General features: G+C 30.6%; 1 protein-coding gene and 1 long non-coding RNA gene across 2 annotated transcripts in view; both read left to right on the plus strand.

Annotated features, from left to right (window-relative positions):
• The window catches only part of LOC100164782 (voltage-dependent L-type calcium channel subunit beta-1), a 70,932-nt gene extending 64,091 nt beyond the window's left edge, over positions 1 to 6,841 (plus strand). Inside the window, exon 9 of the mRNA XM_029486466.1 lies at positions 5,555 to 6,841. Coding sequence (XP_029342326.1) covers positions 5,555 to 6,159 — 605 coding nt within the window. The 3' untranslated portion in view covers positions 6,160 to 6,841. The remainder of the gene's footprint in view (positions 1 to 5,554) is intronic.
• A 9,988-nt stretch (positions 6,842 to 16,829) lies between these two features.
• Positions 16,830 to 19,912, plus strand: part of LOC115033621 — a 5,423-nt gene continuing 2,340 nt past the window's right edge. Inside the window, exons 1-2 of the long non-coding RNA XR_003838901.1 lie at positions 16,830 to 18,785; positions 18,974 to 19,161. This is a non-coding gene — a long non-coding RNA (uncharacterized LOC115033621). The remainder of the gene's footprint in view (positions 18,786 to 18,973; positions 19,162 to 19,912) is intronic.

The raw sequence follows: 19,912 nt of genomic DNA on the forward strand, positions 1-19,912 counted from the left end.
CCCGAGGCATCACCGAGGTGATCGACTCGCTCTTCACGGGGTCGCAGTCAAAACCCCCAACACCTAGTCCCTGAAGGTTTCGGTGTGTCCGCGTCCCGGACGCCGGCCCCGCCTGGCCAGTTCCCTTTCAGTCGCCTCTTACGACAAGCAGGGAATACTGATGCTGAATTCTGGATGGCCCCAGCAACAGGGCCACACTCCTCGTCCCAGACGCGTGAGCTCGCCCCGGGTCAGGACGCGCTCGAGCGAGACCCGCCTCTTGTGCCACTTTCACCGTGCTTGCTCACCCGGGTCTCCCCGAGTCTGTGCAGTACACCAGTTTGGTGTTGCTACGTCCTGACCCATGATAGGTCCTACCTATCGCTTCTGTTGCGGAGGCTATCGTTGCTAAATTTTCGCAAGGCTTCATAGGTTCTCTTTGTTTGGAGGAAGGCACCGTTCCTCGGTGGCCACGCTTCCCCTTCTTCACGCATCACATCTATTAGCCTTTTCCTGTGGTCTTCGTTTCTTCTGCAATGTAGTAGTACGTGCCTTACTGTTTCAGAGCCGCTTCCGCAGGCGCAGTTTGGTCTCGGAACCAGTTTGAATTGATGGAGCTTCCCATTGAAGTCTCCATGACCAGTTAAAAATTGGGTTGTGTAATGGTCTAAGGTCATGGGCAGTACGTATCTCCGGCTTAGGTCCGGTATCATGGTTTTTGTCCATTCTCCTTTCTCTACGGAGTCATACCGTTCCTGCCATTCGCCTATGAGGTCGCTCACCGCGGCGTCGTGGTCTTCCTGAGAGACGAGACCTTTCCCTAGTCTCAATTTGCTGGCCTGCGCCCTGATCTCCAGGTCCAGAGGGAGCGCGCCCGCAACTGCCGTCAGGCAGTTCGTTGATGACGTCCTGTAAGCGCTTGTGATGGCGATCATGGGGTCACGCTGCATGCTACCTAGGGCCTTTATCGCCTTCTTCATATGGCATGCGTCTTCCCATATTTCAGCTGCATACGTAATTCTCGGTAGAAAGACCGCTTTGTAAATTGTCATGGCCGCCAGCCTGCCCATGCCCCAGTTTGCTGATGTCATGGCCCTTAGGCGCTTATATAGTGTCTTGTTTTTCTCTTTGAGGGAGACTATGTGTTCCCAAAAGCTCTGCCTAGGGTCCAGTATTACTCCTAGGTACTTTACGTTTTCGCTAGCTCTTATCACTTGGTCATTTGCGTTAGTCCCGAATCTGACCGAGTACAGGGGTTTCAGTCCGCCTTTCAATGTCATAAGTTGGCTTTTACTAGGGGAGAATTTTAGCCCATATTTGGCAGCCCATGCCTTGAGTTCTTCTAAGTACCCCTCCACTCTGCTGAAAGCAGTTTGCGGTCTTGCTGCTCCAACTAGTAATGCAATGTCGTCTGCGTACATGACGATAGTTGCTGTTCGGTCCATTTTAATGCTGCCTATGCTGGTCATGGCCACCTTCCACAAGGTGGGGCCAAGCTGCGAACCTTGTGGGCATCCGCGCTCCAGCGTTCTCTGAAAGCTGGCTCCTTCAAGGTCATAATTTACCTTTCTGCTCTTTAGGTAACTTTGGATTAGTCTTAACGTTCTATTGGAGGCGCCCATCTCTTCCAATCTGTTAAGTATTGGGGCCCATTTAACATGGTCGAACGCTCCTGTGATATCTAAGAACACCCCAAAAGCAAACCTGCAGCTGGTGGTGTTAACCCATTCGTAAACTCTCCTGATTGCCGTTATGGTGGATTTTCCGGGCACGAAGCCGTGTTGATTTTCGAAATCATTCAAGCCGGTCTCTCTTTCCAGGTCTTGAATTATAATGCAATAATGAGCAGTGGCGTTGTGAACGTGGTTTTATGACGCCAAGGTGCCATGGTGGAATTGAAACCACAGTAACATAAAACAAAAATTAAAATATTTATATCACATAATAATTATATGTACTATATTATATTAAGGGGATGAAGTAGGTACTAAAATATATCCATGGTTCATAAATGTTCACCACGCCACTAAAAATGAGTGTCTCGAGTTAAAAACAAATCTTATATGTAACACTATAATACATGTATTTAAATATTGTAATTGTCATAATATATAGGTACCTAACAATTTATTATTATCTTCTCACTACAAGTGGCGCTTTTAACGAATAAGGCCCCTCGCCGGTATATATATTATAATATAATATTTGAATATCGTATATTATTGGCTCTTATTCTCTCCATCCCGTTGTAAAATATTCCAACAATCATGCCTGAATATGTATTACATATATTATAACAATATCGTGTACGGATCGTTGTTTCCGTATAGTATGCAATATCGAAATTCTTTTAATTCGCATATCGTGCGTCGCACACGCGACGACTCCGCATAATTTAACTAAGTACGGGAAGTATAGCTAAATTCCACAAAGCAAAATCGAAACCACGATATCTAAGTTAATATTAGAATTGGCACGCTTTTCGCCAAATCTGAAGAGAACAATGTGTTCGAAATGCTGTAGATATATAAATTTTATAAAAGATTCGTTGGACGACAAAAGACCAAAAGTTCAAATTATGAAGTTATCTCAAAAATATTCTCCCCTTAAAATTTGGTAATAGATGTTTGGATTCTATAATAATGTTGTGGATGCCACAATATCGATTTTAATAATAATATAATATATAATTTTTTCCAAATTGCTTAATAGACGTAGACAGGTCATCTTAATCAGTGTTTTGAAGTATTTGAGTATATTAGTACCTATTCAAATATTTTTTCAAGTATTCAACACTTAGTGTTGTCTATCTGCCAACAAGTATTTGAGTACATTTTGAATACTATTTTATTGTATTGAATACTTTTCATTGATATTTTTTGTTCTACTTTCAAGTTAAAATATTTATACCTAGGTACTGTTGTAAAAATAAACGATCACCAATAAAATCTTATCTTTTTACATAATTGCTATGTAACAAACATTTATATGATAACAAAATGATACACAGTAATTCAAACTAATCAATTCATTTTATAATTAAACTTTCATAAATTAAATATTCAGTTCATCTTGATTAATATTATAAATTTGAATTTGTTAGTTAATAAATATTTGTTATTGTATGTAATAAACAATAAGGGATAACAACAAACATTTTTCCATATAGTTCTAAAATTATTAATTATTTTTAACTAATTTTTTGTAAATAATTTAAATGTATTGTTGTCTAATCTTTGATCTAATTAGATATTGATAAATTTTAATCTCTTGATTTTTTTTTTTACTGATTTTTATAATTACGAAATGTATGATGAAATAAAACCCCTATCTGAGTTAATATGATTTAATAATAGATAAAAAAAAAAAATAGTATTTATAAAATATGACTCAAATATACCTACTCTGTAATATAATACCTACTCAAATACCCGTAGGTACTTAAATGCTTTTTAAAAGTATTTTTTACAACGCTGCTCACACAAATTCACAGCAGCTGATCATCATCGTTTCCAATCGTATATAAAGATTATAAACACGTGCGCTATTACATGTTTAATATTATAAAATATTTATTATTATTATTATTATTATTATTATTATTATTATTGTTATCATCAAGAGTAACGCACTTCGCCCAATGTCATGCAAACTGCAGGATTATAGGTATACTTTATTGAATAAAGGAACACGCAACACTAACGAATCTTTGGCGGGCGAAGATCGTATAACATAATATTATTATAATGTTATGTCGAGATGATTGAAAAACGGGTGTGTAAACAACGCGTTGTAAAGGAATGCGATGAATGAAAGGTTTTGCGATATTATAATATGACTTAGGTATTACACTATGAGCTACGGAGGGGTCTATTTGACAGGTACGTGTCCGATTGAATTGAATCCAAATGTTGAATGCTACAACAACCTATTCCTACAAAATTTGGACTGTTTATACCTCATTATTTCGACAACGATCACAACATTATAGACGACTAATTCGACATTTTTCTCCAAAACCTATCCGCTTTATTGAGATCGTTGTCGCTGTGTAATGTGTATAGAGTACATTACGTCTTTTTTTTTCATCACTTTTTCCATACTACTAACTACTTTCAGTTTTATACTTTTATCGTTTTATGTTGACTTTGTTTTTCTTCTAACATGGAAACGCATACAAAAATTCCTAACCCATTATTACAACGTCAAAATAATTTTTTAGTTACTTTGTCACTTTAGATGATAATATATTATAATAGTGCGATAATGTTTGTTATATTTTCCTTAAACTTGCGATCATCTATAATTTTTTGTTCTGTACACCGGATTTCATATTATTAAGGGTCAAACCCTCGCCAACTAAATAGTTTTGTAAAACATTTTTTCTCAACTTTTAATGTTTTTTTACGCTCGCTACGAAATTTCATATCATTATTAATCTAAAACAATAAAATATCTATGAGTAGAGTGTTTTTTGCATGTTTTTATTTGGTGTGGCTGTGTCTTAATTATTAGTTAATGTTATGTCTTTTTTATAATAGTCTCACACGAGCATTCGTTAAGTTGATGTTTACCGTTGAACTAGTCGGGATATTTTAAAGGAGTGTCTGAAAAATGCGTTTCATCGACATTCGTCGCAGCATGACCAACATAGCTTGTCCGAGGATGACAATTGAGTTAAGGTTACCTTAACATGAATCGCCACGAAACGTCAAAATATCTTTCATCTCTGTGGTCGATTTTGGAGAGGAGGGATGTTGAGTGTTTATCTCTTGTTAAAAAGATACAGAAAATATGAAGGTTTTTGAGGCTATATGTACAAAAACGATGAAATAAGATATAAAAGACTCGATGTGATTGGTAGGAATGAATTTCCCTGAAAATAAGTACCGTGAAGTTGCGGGAATTTTTCACTTACTTTTTCAAACTGGTGCTCCCACTTTGGTCATTGGCGTGAACAAATACCCCCCCCCTTTAGCTCACCACTGTACATACTTATAGGGAAACGTTATCTATCCTCGTGACGAGCTCCATTAGTTCGTGACAAAAACACTGAAAATAATTGAATCAGCATTCTTAATAGTATCACTAAATTCTTGTTTGACAAGCATTGATGTCTTATCGTGGTTCATGACAGTAGTTCTATCAGGTTTACCAAAAATAACCGTGTACCTATATGTAGTGCACGAATATGTGGAGCTCGATTTTCGTCCACGACGCTTGAAACTTACCACATATAACAAAAAAACCAACGAAATTTTGCTAATATCCTTTGCGGTGTACTATCCAAACCCATCCCTACACTACCATGATATTCAAGTCCGAATTAAGAATCCGTTTCAGGGATCTGGAACACCAGTTACTTAGTGGGTCCCCTTTTAACTCCCAAACTTCAACCCTTCTCACTTCAAAACCACTTTAATGTATTTAATTTAATTTACTTAAATCAATGAGCCCCACAATGTGCCTCCCTTACCCCCAACCATTAATTTGGACTTGATGATATCATTTCAACATATGCACCTTAAAATTCGTTTTGTAATGAACGGTTTTCGCCGTGAAAATGTGTTTGCAGATTATCAATCGATGGATCGCATGCCGCCGCGTCTCGAGCGCATGCGCACCACCGAGTACGACGACTACGAACTCAGCGATCACGACAGCATGGTGTACGTGCCACCGGCCATCGGGTACCAGTCGAAACAACCGCAGCAGCAACAGCATCACAAGCAACAGCATCATCATCAGCAGCAGCAACAGCAGCAGCAGCAGCAGCATCACCATCAGCAGCAACAACATCACCATCAGCAACAGCAGCATCATCAGCAGCAACAGCAGCACCATCCGCAGCAGCACTATCAGCAGCAGAAACAGCAACAGCAGCATCCGCAGCACTATCAGCAGCAACAGCAACAACAGCAACAACAGCAGCAGCAGCAGCAACAACAGCAACCGCCTATGCGACGGCAGCACAGCGTGTCGTTCGAACGGGGCCAGTCGCAACGCGGACAGCCCCGTCCGGGCGGCAGCTCGCACAACGTGCACCACCAGCTGTCTTACCAGACAGATATGCTGACCCACAGCCCGCCTGAGAACTCGTCCGACCATCTCATGTCGTACATGTCGCCCACGCTCAGGTCGTCGTCGTCCACGTGGCGTGGCAACAACGTAAACATTTAGTACAAACAGACGGAATTTTAATAACAGCACGCGTGACGTTAGGGTGACAGATAGCGTTCGTCAGGTGTAACGATACAATAACAACGATAATATAGTTAAGGTGTGCAATGACTTTGTCTTCTTGGTTGGTGTTTTGTGTTTATAACGACGTCGTCTTCGTCATTGTTGTTCTTATTGTATTGTTATTATCCATTGCGATCGTTATTTGTAGTAACAGAGTCGTCGGCGTGATTGTCATTAATATTGCCGTAATCAAAACAAATGTCATGTAAAATCCCGTTAGGGTATCATTAATATATTATACATACCTACTTTAGTATTAGTCAACATATCTCGTAGATGATAAAGAAACTGATAGGACCATAGATATAAAATATAATACAATACAGTCGTGTGTCAAGGGGAATAAAAATAAATTTGAGTTGTACGCTCAAGCACAACTTAAAAACACTACAAAAAAATTCGAGTTTTCTTACATACAAAGTGTAGCGAAGCAGCACAGAATGAACGGGTCGGAATCTCGTCTATGAATAACATTTTTTCAAAAATAATCCAGATTAACAGTGATGCCAGATAATAGATAATATATCTTTTTTTTGTAATTTTTTGTCGCGTATTGCTACACAGCTCATCGTTTCAATTTATGTATAAATTCAAATACACATTGTTACCTGAATTTATAAAAAAAAAAAGAGAATACGAATTTCACTGGCAGCCTGTGGCTACAACAATGACGGATACACTTTTTTCAACTCTCCTAAGTACCCCCCCCCCCCTTCCATATATTAATTATTGTACGACAATTCCTTCTGTTTATATTGCATTTTGTCTGTGTACATAACCCTAAAAGCGTATCACTTAATTATCATGTGATAAGCATAGATAATAAATGTATTTATATGATACTTATGGTGATAAGCATCGATGTCCTATATACTCCTTTATTATCTATGAGACAACACGCTGCACTGGTATACCCATATATAGACTTACAGGTTCATGTCATACAACCATGTTCATAAAATATACATGTCTATTGAGGTGTATGCCTTGCACGATAGTTAATAATAATATGATATGTGTAAATATATTATTATTATAATTTAGTGAATACGTCATTAATATTACATTGAACTTCAATTGCCTTAATTGGACCAACATTATTTCTGAGTGCTTAATATAATTATTTATAATCGTATTTCGTATTTTATAACTTAATAACGAATAAATCTGGCTAAATCCGAACAATTTCAATACCTAGTTATAAAGTATAATAAATTGTAGCATATTATAATTCATACAAATATTAAATTCAATTCAATTGCTATTTTTTAGTTGTAATTTTTCTCCAATCAATAACCGCCCGCCACTAGGTTGTAATAATTAGCAGAAAAAATTAAACCCTAATTATGAAATTCTCAAAATTGATTGTAAGGTAGCGTTTATTACTCATGTAATAAAATTAATTTAATGTTTTCAATAGTTTGAATAGGTTTCTTAGAGTAGGTAGTATACCTAATACATAACGGGTTAAATCTAATTTTAAGGATAATTGTTTTTCATAATGCTTGTCCTCGTTTTAAACGTGTTAAACGTGATAAAATTATGTATCAATATTATACTACCTAATCGCCTTTGTGTGTTACTCTTTTTGTTGGTGTTTATTTGATTATATACTGCTTTTTAATATATAAGATTTTCTTTTATATTTAGATATTTGAATTACAATTTTTTTTCGCTGAACTTGTTTATTTTTTTTTTCAAATACGTACACGGTGTTCAAAAACAATGGTTTTCATTCTGCGAGTGTACAAAACTATTGTTTTTGGAAAATGTTTTCAAACTTATGATAACACACACTGTAAACAGGGTCTTTCCGAATTTCACATTACAGAAAAACGACGGGTAATGCTTACTTAATAGAGCATAATGCAATCCCCTCGATTTTTGTAACCTGAAATTTGGAAATCACTGTGTATAAATGTAAATTAATTACTAAATTAGATTGCTTATTGTTACCCATGATATGTAATAATTGATTAACGGTCCTATGATTTCCTATCTCAAAGGTTATACTAGAGGGACGGAAATTAAACGTTAATTGTGTACCTATATATATTATATTATTATCATCTAGTTTTATTTACTTATACTCGTATTATTATAATCTATAATATGTAATAATAATTAATCTTATTGTACCATTTATATGGTTTTAATTTTTTTTCTAATATTTTAATCGGACAATTGGAAGTAATTATTAATGATTTCTATTAAGTCAATTTGAAAACAAAATTTAACAAAAAATAATTATTATTATAATGATAAAAAGTAGGTGTAGTAGTTATGTATTGTTATCGTAACTAATGAGAAGATTTCCCGCTTTAAATTGACATTTTTTTTTCTCTTTTATTGACAGTGCTCACGTATAATACGTCCTGCTCTAAGTGCTGTTAACATTTATTTTGTTTACCGTTCACGATTATTATTATAGACGCCATTGTCGTCGTATGTATTAGTTGCTTTTGTAATAATAATTTCGTCTTCATTTGACTTCCATACTAATAATATCTAAACGTCATTACTCATAATCATAGTATTATATTCAAAGGCACTTGTAACTTATTAGTGATTAATGATTATTACACCGACTTTTGCCTTTCTTCGTTTCATCCGTGTTTCATCGATGGTCATGTTCAACCGACTACCGACATTTTATGTCATACATGCATTTTTAAACATTTTTGGGATATTCTTCGTATCTCCAAAGACAAAAGAAACCTATTTTATTGTTTATATAAAGACATTTTCCCAATTGTATCTACCTATTATAGGACATCCTGATCTGGAGATAAGTACCTAAACTCGCCGCAACTTGCACCTGTATGATGATATTGAATTTAAATAATTCGATTTACAATGTATTTTTAAATAATTTTCATCGATGCTCACCAACCATGACGCGTACACATGACAAAACCCAGTAATTCAAAATAAATATAATTTTTCGTATACTTTTTACACGAAATATAATGTAATATGTTACTATTTTGAATTTTTCTAAATGCTTTGCTTTTTAATCGTGTCTTTAATATTATACAGAATTCGATGACCATACAATATTTAACGAAACATTAATTTTTAAACGATTATATTAATACGCCTACGGACGATTTCACGGACATTTTAATAAATAACAAATATATGGGATCAAAATAATGGACGCTTGGCCATCCTGTAGCTATACAAAATAAGCATTATTATTATAAGCATTCAATCTGTTACGTATCCGGTCCGACTGGAGCGGATGCTTTTTTTTTATATTATGTTATAATAATAATAATATTATTATATTATTGCCGATTTGGCCGTTCTATAATACGCGTCAAAAGTATAATATTATTATTTATGTATTAGTATATTATTATTATTATTATAATTACCGTTATTAGTCGCATCGACTGGTGAGCAAATTCGATACGTTTGAAATTAACTATATTATATATATATTATATATTATATATTGCACAACTCGTAGTTTTATTATAATTGCATATATTATTATTATTATTATTATTATTATAGAGACTATATAGTATATATTATTATTATATTGACACATGCTTGCCTATATGTATAATGATTTTGTTGATACGTTGTTGCGCGATGAGAATTCCCTTCGGTTTTATAGTGTTATCACTTATCATTAATTTTTAAACACCTTTTGTAATAATATATAATTCAAATAATATATTTATCGGTTATATTATATTACCGCTCTCAAAAATCACTAAAAATCGTATAATGATAGTATAACATTGAACAAAAAAATAATTACGAAAAACGTCCAATAATATTATACTCGTGTGTGTATAAGTACGCGACTCCTTCATTTATTTTACTGTGACGTTTATTTTTTCAAAATTCGTATCGAATGAGATATTTTCTGTATTATTATTATTACGTACGTAATTTTCGATATGTTTGATATTTTTCCTACATTTATTATTATTATTATAATATGGATCGCTCGTTCCGATTGAGTGTGAAAAAACATAATAATAATATTATATGATCGTCGTGATTGTTATTAATTTATTATTATATAAATATGTGTACGCTTTGTAGTCACTGACATAATAATAATATAATAATATCATCGTGTCGTTACATTTGTATAACATATTATTATTATTATTATTATTATTATTATTATTATATAAGATCATAGAGTTTTTGTGTGTGAATATTGGATTTCGATTGTTCGACGTATAGTAAAGTTAACGTAATATTTATGTATTATAATATAATATGGAGAATACATAAATGTATAAAATAAGACGCGAGTTCGTTATTTTCAATTTTTTTTTTTATGCTATTCGACTTCTTCGTTTTTTGTTTTATTTATTTAATTTTGTTTTCTATTGCAAAAATCTCCTATATTGCAAAATCCGGGTACTTTTCCGATGATAATATACAGTAAAATTTAATAATCACCTCAGATTTCTATACTATATATGCATATTAATTAAGGAAGACATTCTACATAAAACGAATAACATCAAGGGTTCTCTCCAAACCGGTGTTTTTTTCGAACTTTAAATATCTGTTAAATTTTTTATACAATAATAAAATAATAAATAAATAAATAGCCGTCTAAATTTCAAACCTTCTCGAAGAATAAGAGGCTCTAAACAAAAATTATATCAAATTATCGCAGGACTCCCTATGTACCCGAATAAATTATCACAGAATTAAAAACAAAAATAACAATCATTGTAAAACCCGATATTTTTAATTAAAAAACATATAGTGTCCAGTTATTTTAAAATATTTAAATTCTGTCGTCAACATTTTAAGGATTTCTGGGTTTCAGTCCACGCAAGATATTATACATAATTTAAGTATTATTTACATTATATTATCCTTGTCGATTTTCCAACCAAGAAAATTCCGAAAAAAAAAAAACTTTATTTGACGACACGTGTTCTTATTGTCCAATATGTATAAAGAAGTCTGCGTAAAAAAATTGTGATTATTAAGAGTCTTTTTATTGTTATAATTATAATTATTCAGTTTTCGATATTATATGCCGAATGCCAATCGCGAACTGTATTTTGTTTTCCTCTTCTTCCGGACTTCTCTTTTCTCGCATGGTTACCGATCGGATTTAATTTGACGTGCCGGAGATCACCCAATGATTGTTTTTTCATTCGTGTTTTCCTTGCCTCACCACAAAATCTGTACGCTCTGTAATTGTTTGATTTTTGCTTGAGATTATTTTTTTTGTACCTATATAATATACCTACGATGTGTGTTATGAGTGAAGATTTTCACAACTAAGTGATTGTACCTGAGGATGTGTGATTTTAACTTGAGTGTTCTCTATAATATATAAAACATCATGCTCAAAACGAGGTTAGATACGATCTATAGTAAAAATAATAATTTATAAAATTAAAATGCAAACAATGTCCGAAACACGTAAACTATGATTTTTACTTTTTACGGGACTTTGACATTCCACAAAATACGCGATTAAAGAATAATATTGTACTATATGCATATTATTATATATTAATTATAAAGGTGTTTAATATATTATTATATTATTATTATTATTATTCTATTGTGTGTCTCCACTATTAAAGTCGACCTTATTATTATTATTATTATTATTATTATTATTATTACTATTATTACTATTATTACTATATTATTATTGTAAACGAATGTATGAAATTATGTAATTTTATTTCATTTAATTCCAGTATAAAAAATTACACTATATAATGATTTTCCGCGATTTTATTATCATGTAAAGTTATATATATATACATATAGATACATAATTTGTACAAATGTCTTACGGTCATTTTTTATGTACTAATAACATTATTATCTTGAACATTATATATACTTTTTGCTTGTGAACGATTGACGAACATATTTTATGTAAAAATGTATGCCAAACTTTATCATAACCTGAAAAGAAAAAACTTCCTTCAACAATAACCCGATAACGATTTACGATATCATTAGGCCGGTATAATATAATATATGTAAATCTATATTATGAACATTATACAATGCAATTGTATAACGTCTACAATTATAACACAAGATAGGTACACAAAATTATATAATAATACGTATAAACTATACAGATACAATGTTAATAATTATAATAATAACCTCCACGTCGAAGACATACATATTATATTATTATTATTATATTAATATTATGATAGGTGTTTAATGTTTATTCAAAATTAAATTGAAAAAAAAAACTAAATGTTTTAAGAAACTTGTTCGTAAATACGTTAATAAATATATAGAGTAGAAATACATTGATTTTTATTAGTTATTACAGTTATTTATCGGACTTACACTTGTTAGCCTGAGCATAGCAGGGGCAGTGGGTTCTATATCACATTAAAACACCCATTTTAATATACGATTGAGCAAATTTTTCAGCGTTTTTTGGATGTGAAAATACCAGGGATGGAAAACGTTTTTAATTTTTTAATTTTTGTTTTTGTTTATTGATTTGAAAAATATGGTTTTTGTTTAACGTTTTTAAACGTTTTTGATTAATATTTTTAAAAACGTTATTTTTCTATATTGTTTTTGATTAACGTTTTTAAAAACGTTATTTTTAAATATTGTTTTTGATTAACGTTTTTAAAAACGTTATTTTCCTATTGTTTCTAAATAACGTTTTTGATAATATATTTTTTTTTTTTATATAATATTAATAATATTATGCAATATAGAAATGCTCTTAAAAGTTGAAAATTAAAATTAATTATTATATATAAAAAAAAACAATATTATCAAAAACGTTATTTGGAAACAATAGGAAAATAACGTTTATAAAATATAAAATTAATTATCCTTAATATTTAAATTTTAAATCAAAATTATAATTTATATAAAAATTAGAAAATTCAAATAAAATGTTTTTAAAGTTAAAGATTAAAAAGTAAAGAAAGTGAATTTTTTTCAACATTTTTTTTTTCATGGTATAATTTAATAATGAATAATACTAATTTATTTTGGTTTTCGTTTTTGATTTCGTCATTAAATTTTTTTTCCGTTTATTAACGTTTTTTAAAAACGTTTTCCATTACTGGGAAATACAAAACAATTTTAAGTTTACCATAAAAAATTCTGCGATATTGCCATTTGCCACAATTTTGGACTATATCATATGAAAAATGTTAACTCAAATAATTACAATTGGTATGTGTTAAAAAAACACGATTTTATGATCTTAATCTACCTCCATTTCAACAGATTGTCTTATTTCGCTCGCTAATTAATTAATACTTTTCCAATTCTTTGCCTCTTTCTCATTAAATAATTTGTATATTATTATTAATACTCATTAATAATTGTTAGTTAATTAATTAATTACTTTCCATTAAGAAAATTGCCTAATTAAACACATTTAACAGATTTTTTAAGTTTTTAACGTACTAACATATATGAATGACTACCTAAGGATCACTCACAACTATTTCTATAATAATTCGGGAACATATTAAAACTTTAATGGTCATTCAAAATGTATGCTCGGTACTAAATATTTATAACGGTCGTAGATCAGTATCAAGGATAAACTAATATTTATTGCTTTATTGCGGAACTAATAATTTATAAACCGATGAAGTTGGGCTTGGCTCACGGCCAATTTGAATGTCGCGACGTCGCTTAAAATATTCCATGCTCAATCGTGTTGCTAAAATGTACGTTTACATTTAATAACAAGATAATCTTTAGAATAGGGCAGTACGACTACCATGATAAACAAATTCTACAGCTAATCTGCAAAATTCAAAAAGAATCAAAAATGGTATGATATTTTTATATTATTAAAAAATGTATATAATGTAGGTAATATTAAATAGTATTTAAAACAAATTAGATAAGCACACGTTTTAGTTAAACTTTTATGTAATATATTATAATATAACATAATATGGTGTACCTATATCATGATTTCATATTATACAAACACAATGTACATAATTACTATTTTAAGTACTGTTCAAAGGCGACGCTCCAGGGAGGGCCCTAGAGGTTAACCCCCTAGCCTGTATTTCTAAAAAATTGTCTATTGTTAAGAACAAAATAACAAAAATAAACATTATACCATCGTAAGTTTTTTGAAAACTACACGACTACACGACCCCCCCCCCCCCACAACCAATTATCTGGGACCACCCCAGCGTATAGTGTACAATGTACATATATAATTCCGCGGAAGACCCCGGATAACCGCGATAATCGAAAGTTTACTGTATGTGCTCAATCGTGTTTTACCCAGTACTGTAATAATAGCAATTTAGCCAATCATAGATAACATGACATATTATGGATAGGACATCCCTATAAGCAGTCCTGTATAGAATACTTTTCAAAAGTACTTGAGTAAATACTCAAATAAATTTTTTTTTAAGTATTTAAGATACTACACAAATACTTTAATTGTAATAAGTATTTCAAATACTACTCAAATACTTTGATAGAGTATTTGGAATACTTTTCAAATACTTTTTGTTTTTAAAGTGGGTTTCTAATTATCGTAATATAAACACATAGGTAGTAGGTAATCTAATAGTTATCTAATAGTTTTAAAGGGAATATTGTAATTCAATATTCAATAACTTTTTTTAGAAATCTGATTTTCACAAACCTTTGGGCTTCGGCTAACACAGAAATACAGAATATTAAATAAAACTATTATTCTATTATTGTAGTTGACAATAATATTTTTCCAACCAATTATTTCGAATAAAAATAAAATGTTTGCAATAAAAAACCAATTCAATACCAAAAAGTATTTAATACAAAAAAAAGTATTTAAAAAGTTATTCAATACTTAAATACTCAAATACTTTTACTTAAATACTTTACAGGACTGCCTATATAAGTACCTACCTAATATAATACAAGGTATACTAAGCTTAGTCTACTAGTTACCATGATGGTTATAATATGTGGTTATATAGGTAGATCCTGGATACGATAAAGACGATTATTTATCAATCCAATATCTTCCAATGTTCGTATCAAATACCTACCTAATTAATTTCAATATTATTTTTTATTTTTTTACTTGTGCCTGATTTCTTATTAGTAATTTCCTACTATCTTGTCAGTGTTTTTAAGTTGTCATTACAAAGTACAGACTAAAAGGCATATAAATGTTTGTATTGTGGTTCTACTTATCACCGTTTGTTATGATACCACTCCTTAATTACATATTTACATGTAACCACATAGGTAACTATTATCTCTTCGATCACACTTGAATACATGTAATGTCCCATCCATCATCCATGCAAAGGTGGGCAAGTTAATGAAAATAATGAACTCAAGTTAAGTTAAATTAAGAGGATACAAGATCGATAAGTTAAAAGTTAATATAGAAAATAATATTAACTTAACTCAGTTTAAAAAAAGTTAATCTATTTTTTTTTAAATTAGTATGTAAATCATATAAAGAGTGAATTAATTTGTGACTCTAATTTCTAATTTATAAATTATAAAAAACAATTTTATTGAACTTTTATCATAATATTGTACACTGTATATCCTTTTGGCCTTTTACTTTTACTTTACTATTATTTACTAATTTGAACTATACTCATCGCAAATTAATAATTTAACAAATATGATTTTTATATCGTATAGCAATTGAATGTCATAATACGTGAAGATATTTTAAGTTACATAACATTAAAATATAACAATTGTCAAATTGTAATTTAAAATTATTAATTTTGTTCAAAACATTTATAATTGCAACTAGCATAATATATAATTTACAACTTAATAAAATATTATAAAATTATGTTATCAAGAAAAAGAACAGAAATGTTTGTTTTTTTGCATTGGATTATTTTTATTTTATACTGATGTAGTAATATTTACGTATAAACGAAAAATTTCAAAATGTTTTTAACTTAATGGATTTTTTTAAATCAACTGAGAAAAGCTAAGTTATTTCAACTGTAAATTAAACTAGTTAAGTTCATAAGTTAATAAGAAAATAAACTAACTAGTTAAGTTTTTTAACTAGTACTTTTTAAATTAACTTCAACTTTTCAACTGGTTAATGCCCACCTTTTGCATCCATGTACAATGTATATATTATGTATGACATGCAGTGTCTAATACTTAGCAGTGGGCGTACCTACCTGTGAGCTGGCAAGAGGTGCATTTGCATGAGCGGTGGTCGTTTGGCCGAAGGTAATAATTTTTACCTATTCGAGGTAAAAACCTAGATTCAGATGATATCGTGGCTAATCATTATTAATCACTGTTATTAAAAACAAGATTACGTTCTGTCATGTTGTACAAGTTGTATACCTAAATGATAACTAATAAATAATAACACTGCAGTGTGCTATGTGATGGGTTGTGTCTTGTGTAAATGTGTAATATACTTTCATGTGGTACGTTGTACGTATGTTGCTAAAAAGTGTTAAACTATAAATCGTATATTACTATACAATATATAAATTAATTTACTTATAAACCAATTCAAACATTATTCTAATATTACATGACGTGTTATTTTTATTATAATTTTTCTACTGCAGATTACTATATAATAATATAGGTAACTATATCTACCTATACCAATATATGAATAATTATGTACATTACTACCAATACAATACCTATATAATTAATTAACTTATAAACCTATTTAAACCTTATTCGCACAAAGCTCCAAACGGTAGTTTTGTTAGAATAAACCCTTGCCCAAACGGTATATATTATCTATTCGCCCAAACAGACAATAATTTGGGTCGATTCGCCCAAACGGTCTACTCTCATTTGCATTCCTCTATCCCCCTAGAACTTTTCAGTTTAATGAATGTAAGACATATGTGTTCATAGCAACATATAATATTAATTTTTTATTCTTTCGTTTCTTCATTCTTCAAAGAGAATAATAGTTATCAATTACACATTTTTAGTTTCTAAGGTAGCATTATTGGTTTAACAATAATGTGTGTGATTTTTGTCTCTGTTATCACCTTTTGCCTTAAGGAAGAGGAAAAATGCAACTATCAACATTGGGGATGGTTTCTGATTTGAATTTTGATATAGTCGGGAATCAAAAGTTCAAAAGTAAACTTTAAAAAACAATCCAGAAAACGGGGGTGATTTAAAAATAACAAATCATCAGTTTTATAAAAGAGTATGTTTTAGATGTACCTACACAAAGAGACATGACGTACATTTCAAAATGTTTTTGGTCTTATTGAACTGTTAAAACATTTATAATCATATGATTTAAAGTCAAAAACCTTAAAAATGTAATACTAGATTCCACATAAGTATTGTTTCATAGCAATAATACGCATAATCACATTATTTTTTAAATAAGCGTTGAAAGTTCAAATCTTACAACATTTGTAAGTAGTGAAAAAATGTATAAAATATTTAATTAAAAACCATTGGGGTTTTAAAATGTAATACAAGATACCACATAAATTATTCTCCAGTAGTTACGTGTTTAACCTTCGAGCATTCAACACAACATATATAGTATGTATATAGTAGGTATATAGTATGTATCACGAGTACCTACGCCTTTATCAAGCGTCTGATAGCAACATCATAACTTCTCAGCTTGACAGGTAATATGATTTCTAATTTACCTGAGAACTTACTAAAAATTAGCGCTTAAGATTAAAAGGTCACTCTTCCAAGTCCAAAACTCCGACTAAAACAGCATTATTACAAACTTAAAAAAAAAATAAACCAAACACAACAATGAAAATGGATGCAAAAAAGTATCAACGACAAATAAACTTAAAACTACTCGCATGGAAAGCCGTAATCTAAAATTAATAACTCTGAAATTCCACAAATAAACTTGACATAATTTAACGAATATTTATTGAGCGCTAAACGTAGTAATGTTCATAATAATCCAACTATAGCAAATTATGGTACATCTGAATGTTATGCTAGAGTATTGACGCTCCTATATAGATATACAATGTCGATCCGTAGATTCTGCTGGAGTCGTCGTTCTTGTTATATTTTAAAGCGTAGTAGTCAATGGTGATTTATGCACCCGTCGGTAGTTAAACAGACACTTATGGAACAGATTCTACTTTGTACGTCGTGGAAGGTTATTGATACTACTTAATTAACAATTGTTACTTCTGGTTATATTATAATGTAGTGATCGTCTAATTGTCTTATTTCGTATATTGATATATTTCGAATAATTATTGATTACTGAATATTAATTACTATATTGTGTCAGATATTCATTTTTATAAATTTAACTCCAGTGTATCTACATTTTAATTATGATTGAGTGGTTACTACGTTGGTGTCAATAAAATATTCGAGTGTACTTACTATTACTACCACCACCAAGACAATATAACTTTACCAACACCAATAGTAAATACAATGTACTACTGTTAGAGTATAAAGTAGGTGCATCAGTCGCCTAACCTCAAAAAGACTACTCAACGTAGTTTAACTATAAGAACCATACATCGCTAAATTAATAACAAAAAAAAAAAATGTCATTTGTTAGTTCATATTATAGTGGTGAAGAAGAATCGATGGTTGAAAGCAATGTAAGTACAAAACAACATTTTTTTATAATATAATATATTTATTAGAGATGATTAAATACAATTTTTTTTTTTTTGTATATTAATACTGAATTATGCTGGTATATGGTATTATACCTGCAGATTTAATTAAATACAGTGTATATATTTTTAAAAGATTTTCATTAATAAAAAATTGTATTTAATTTCAGAACGGTTATAATAATGAAAGGATCAATAACGAGGTTGAACCAGTAAAAAAACAGAACAAATGTAAAAAAAACAAAAGAGATGTAAAATCGAATAAGAATAAAACGATGACTAAAAAAGTATGTAAAATTAAACATTTACAATATGAAAAAAGAGGATGTCACTCTGCAGTACAGTAGGTTACAAACGGGTGAGTGGGTCACTGTATAGTAGATTGTATTAAATTTGAATTCGATGATATCATATCATTATATACGAAAAATGATTTTAAGCGGAGACTGTTTGTCAGTCTGGATATTTTATATTGTTATTATATTTTATTATAACCATGTAAGTTGAATTGATATTATAAATTACAACAAAATAACTAAAATCATTATTTTTATTCGTTTCTATAGTGATAAACAAAGCGTTAGAAATTAAAATCCTAATTTTATTGGTTTTTTAATAATTTTTTGGTGGTTTTTCCCGTGGCATTAAATAACTATTGAGAAAATCGAAAAATGACCTCTTTAAAGTTCCATCTTGATCCAATTTGCTAAAAGATAAGATACTAACATGTTGAAATCGAAGCACTTCTACTGGTGGAAATTTTGTATACAGGGTAAAAAAGGTGGGTAAGTGGATGTCGCTCTGCTGTACAGTAGGTTACAAGTGGGTCACTGTATAATGGATAGTATTAAATTTGAATTCAATGTATAATATCACTGTATAAGAAAAAAGATTCTGAGCGGAGACGATTTGTCAGTCTAGGTATTAGACATTCCTATTATAGGTATACTTATCTATAGTATTAAAAAAAAATTTATCTATAATTATAGGTATCAATAATAAAATTCCAAAATAATCATATCACAATATCATTAGTAACGCGTTATACATTAACAATAAACCGTGGTACTATCATAGATATATAATAGTATACTTTAGAAGTTTTCAAG

Source organism: Acyrthosiphon pisum, chromosome X (genome assembly GCF_005508785.2).
Source record: "Acyrthosiphon pisum isolate AL4f chromosome X, pea_aphid_22Mar2018_4r6ur, whole genome shotgun sequence".
Taxonomy (NCBI): Eukaryota; Metazoa; Arthropoda; class Insecta; order Hemiptera; family Aphididae; genus Acyrthosiphon; species Acyrthosiphon pisum.